The sequence below is a fragment of the Diaphorina citri genome, unplaced genomic scaffold, assembly GCF_000475195.1.
Source record: "Diaphorina citri unplaced genomic scaffold, Diaci psyllid genome assembly version 1.1 scaffold23126, whole genome shotgun sequence".
Lineage (NCBI taxonomy): Eukaryota > Metazoa > Arthropoda > Insecta > Hemiptera > Psyllidae > Diaphorina > Diaphorina citri.
In genome coordinates, this window is record NW_007400471.1 from 1 (window position 1) to 4912 (window position 4912).

The 4912-nt window shown below is 41.8% G+C and overlaps 1 protein-coding gene across 1 annotated transcript; it reads right to left on the bottom strand.

Annotated features, from left to right (window-relative positions):
* Nucleotides 1-4: 4 nt before the first annotated feature.
* Nucleotides 5-3453, bottom strand: LOC103523440 (choline kinase A2-like; the record flags this gene model as incomplete). Its single annotated transcript, XM_026832972.1, has 4 exons — nt 2849-3453; nt 1454-1676; nt 754-1043; nt 5-162 (listed from the first exon to the last, which is right to left on the bottom strand). Coding segments are annotated over exons 2-4 (655 nt in total), but the record flags the coding sequence as incomplete, so codon positions are not given.
* Between the last annotated feature and the right edge of the window lie 1459 nt (nt 3454-4912).

Here is a 4912-nt window from a genome sequence, read left to right on the forward strand (position 1 = left end):
TCTATGACAACCAAGTCAATATTGTTGTTGTTGGAGCTATTGTTGACGTTGTTGTTGTTGTTGTTGTTGTTGTTGTTGGGGGACTCTCGGTAGAGGATGTTACCCTCCTGGAGGTCGTTGTGGCAGAAGGTCACCGGGGATTTGATTTTGAGCAGGTGCTTCCTGGGGGAAAGAAAATGGGTGGTTAGCTGTTAGTTCAGTGGGAACGCGCAACCCATGTTGTTTACAAATGTCTAGAATTTTGACCATTAGGCCATTTTCCTAGAAAACACGCTTACCAATACCAATCAAATCATAACTGCTTTGTGGTAAAGCAGAGAGCTTTTTCACAACTTTTGTGGGTATCACAGCATTACCAAGTGCCTCCTTTTACTATTAATTCTCATCTATTCGTATCATCAATTTTTACTTTCTATTACTAAAGTTATAGCGAAGCTTTACTAGTAATGAGCAAGTATTGCAATCGGTCCAAAAAAATCTACACTGGTAATGCCGCCACTGATCGCTACTCGATTGAAGCAGCTACGCAATTGTCCTTATGAGGCTGAGTGCACCCCGAACTCCAGCCGGAAAAATTCGACACCGCCGCGAATCGAACCCGGGACCTCTGGCGTGCAAGCCTAGGCAAAGCGGGCCAAGTCCAAAACCGTTTTAAGATGGAGTCAAATTTTCCGACGTCAAAGTTTAAAAAGAGATGGCCATTTTGTTTCTGTTCTCATCTACAGAACGTATCAACCAAGTCTCGTCACTTACTTGAGCCAGTCAGCCTCCGTGTTCAAATCCTTGGACAGGATCTTCTTCATCTGAATTTTATTCTTCTTGTGACACTCTGTAGCCAGCGTCTCCCCATTTCGCCACTCGGCCGTTCCGTTACCCCCTGTATTCTTCAAATACAGAGTGTTCAACCATCGTTGTATCGTGTCCCATAGCCAGGTGGGCTCTTTGACGACGGGGATTTGCATGAGGTGGATGTCGGCCATCTTTTCGGCGATCTTTCGACTGATGGCCGGATCGGTGAGTTCGCTGTATTTGAGGGAGCGGGCCTGAAATTGGGACAAGGGGGCGACAAAGGGTTAATCATTTATATAAAATAAATATAGCTAGTGTGAACATCACACGAAAGGAAAAAAGAATAGTTCGATTTTTTTTTAATTCAGTTATGACTGCCACCCAGAAAAGAACGATCCAAAAATAAGTAAATTTTAATCGACTAAAACCCCTTGTGGTTCTTTTTTGTTAACAGATTAGGGTCACTGAAGACTATTTCTTTATTAGGTAGCATGAAAATAAATAATAGCTACGTTTTTTAGGGGGTTTTCAAAATTGGTTTCTGTTGACTGGTTCTTTTCTGCTTAATGCGCTCGATTTTCGACTTGACTTGAACTCGAACCACCAACCTCCAGATAAAAAGTCCAACGCGTTAGCCACTACACCACTGAGGTTGGTTACCTACCGGTATATACTCCTCAATCCGTCCACCCGGGAACACCCCATGCAGGGTAGGGCCCAGCTTCCGTTCCGACAGCAACGTAAAGATGACCGAATCCGTGATGATGCTCTCTAAAGCCCGCTCGCCATGGGTCTGCCCGTAAATCCGCAGGAGGACCTCACTGGGTTCCGAACTCTGGATGGGTTGCAGCAGTGTCACGTGATAGAGCATGTTGGTGAGACCGCCACTGCAAAATGGAGAAGGGGGAAAGTGGGGGGTGTAGTTTGGACAGTGCCGCAGTAACAGATTTTTATTTGAAACAGGATTTTGATTTTGATTTGAGTAGAGATGATGGGGTGTGAATCTCAACCAAGTAGAGACGTAGATTGACTTTTTATATACAGGGTGTTTAGTTTAAAAAGTCTTCTCCGGGGGTGGGTTTTTCGAGAACCGCTTAGTAATACGTAGTAATAAAAAGCCAAGACAAACATATTATTTTTTGGGAGGGGAGAATGCAATTTTCGCCTTAAAGTTGCGGTCTTGTGGTCGTAACTTTTTCTTTATCAATTTCAGTGGCGTAGCGTCCATGGTGGCCATACACTCAAAAATTCCACTCAAATACCCTTAAATATTGACTTTGAATAATTATTGTATTCTTATTAGATAGATATTGTGATAGAAATTAGTGTCCGCCCTACACTTGGAGTTAGACCACGCTACGCCACTGATCAATTTATTCAGGCGCGTCAATACTATAAGGGCACATATGGAGCTATGGAAGACTATGGTTAGTTTTGATTAGTGATGCACTACGCGACGAGAAATCGGAGAAATGGATTTTGAAATCTCGTCTCCTAGAAAATTTGGGAGACAGGGCTCTCGTCTTGTTATGTGTGCATCACTAATTTTGATGTGAACGTTCTTGTTTGTTTAAAACGTTCTTGTTTGTTTAAAACGTTCTTGTTTGTTTAAAACGTTCTTGTTTGTTTAAAACGTTCTTGTTTGTTTAAAACGTTCTTGTTTGTTTAAAACGTTCTTGTTTGTTTAAAACGTTCTTGTTTGTTTAAAACGTTCTTGTTTGTTTAAAACGTTCTTGTTTGTTTAAAACGTTCTTGTTTGTTTAAAACGTTCTTGTTTGTTTAAAACGTTCTTGTTTGTTTAAAACGTTCTTGTTTCTTTAAAACGTTCTTGTTTGTTTAAAAGACAAAACTGGTAGAGAAAGAAGAAGGAAGGGAAGCGAAGAAGGAAGAGAAAAGAGAACAGGGAAAGAAAATAAAAAGAAAAAGTTAAAGAGAAAACACAAAAAGTAGACAGAAAAGAACAAGAAAAAGAAAGAGATTCAACTCAAAGAGAAGAAAAAACAGATCATAAAAGAAAGAAGAAGAAATAAACGATAGGAGATACAGTTTTCATACTCACTGCCAGGCACGCCCCTCGGGGCCTTAGGGCCCCCTAAAAGGGGCCCCCGAAACCAAAAGGGGAGGGGCACAGAAGTGCTCATCCAAGGGGGGTTTTGCCTCCTCAAATGGGAGGGAGCTCGGTCCCCTGACAAGGGGGGCAGATAGCCTCCGGGCCAATGATCACTTGAAATGAGAACAAGAGACACACAAAAAACAAAAAATGCCAACGTGGCACGCACGGGGGGTCGTGGTGCGAACGCCAGACACGGTAAGGAAAGAGCTGGAAAGGTTGGTGTCAAGTGTGCGCGCGCATTTGTTACTATTAGAAAACCTGCCACAGGAACTTTATTCTCATTAAGCCCAATTTTCAATATAAACAACATTGTCTGGTACAATGGTACACACAGCACACTCTAACTTAGAGAAATTTTGTGTACACAGTGTGTGACAGTCTGACAGAGTATCTCATAGAAATTTTAAAGAAGCGGGGCGCACACTTGAAGAAAATCACAAATTAATTCAGGACCCTATCCCTACCTACCTCGGTGGTGTAGTGGTCAAGACGCTCGCCTGGTAAACAGGAGGACGTGGGTTCAATCCCAGCCGAGGTATGGAATTTTATCCTCAATATAATTTGAGAATTTGACCACAATAATAGTAGTAGCCTACTGCTGGAGTAAAGGGACTTATCAGTCCTATGCGAGCAGTAAAAATAAGCACTATTATTATCATATAGGTAGGTACCTACGTAGGTAGTGTTTACATAAAGCGGAACTTTGAGCAGGGATGTTTGGTATGTGGAGATCATACTATTCATATTATTCTTCTCGATCGAAATAAATGTGCCAGCCTACTTAGCTTAGTTGGTAGTGCGTCTGCCTTGTAAGCGCTAGGCCGCGGGTTCGATTCCCGCCCAGGGCGGATTTTATCCTGATGGGATAATGTTCGTTCTCGGAAACGGCTGGCTTTCTCCTATCCTGTCTTCCTTCTCTCTTCGAATTCGGGACGATAAGACCATAGCAGTTACAGTTCACTCTGTCAAACCCCTTAAAAAAAATGTACATGTACGAAAAAGTAACTACTTGAATAAGTGCATGATAAAAAAAAATGGAATGAAAATATCTAAATTTGAAAATAGGTATAAGTACCTAAGCTGATATTGAAAAATAGTGATAACAAAATGCGTAGATAGGTACCTATTCGATCTATTTGAGCCCCTAACCCAAATCCCTATGGTAATAAGCCCACAGCGCGTCGTACGATATTGGTAGATGACGTCATCACAGGAGTACAGTGTTGTCGCTAGGTATGATATCGGCGGGCTTGAGACTCTCATGTTCCGAGAGCTGTATCTCACGATCTAGTGAACGCATTTTCTTCGTTATAGTCTCAATATTTTTTTTAATTTTCATAGTTTTTTCTGAGATAATAAAAAAAAATCATGAGAATCACCAATTTCGTTCAGGACAGTCACACTACTTTCACGTCACGTGAATCATGAACGAGATTACCTACAATATTATGTGGGAAAACTTTGAACTACATCTTTTCGACTCCCCATGACTTCTACTGACGTGATGTGACTCCTTATAAGTTTGTAAATAAGGACTCCTTAGTTCGTCGCCTGACTTTGCTGATATCGGTACAAACTTTTACCTTCACCTCCTTACCTCACTTGACATCTTGAATCTTTATCTTTTCCACCGGACACTCTGAGATACCTCTTCCTCTTCTTCTCCACCACATCCTTGTCCTCCTCTTCCTCTTTCATCTCCTTCCCTTCCATTTTCACCTCCCTTTCTTCCTTCTCCAGCGCCTTAGGTTTCTTCTCCACTCTCTCATCATTCACCTTCGTCTTCTCCTCTGTTCCTCCACCATCGCCTCCTTCTTTTTTACCTGTTGTGTGTTTGTTTACTGGATGACTGATTTGACCGTAGTGGAGGTGAAGTTTTAGAAGGTGAAAGAGAAGGAGGAACTGAATACTGTAGGAAGAAGGAGAAGGAAAATTTGGAGAAAAACGAATAGAAAAGGAGATCTGAGGGAGAAAGAGGAAGAGGAAAAAAGGAAGAGAAGTAAGAAATGT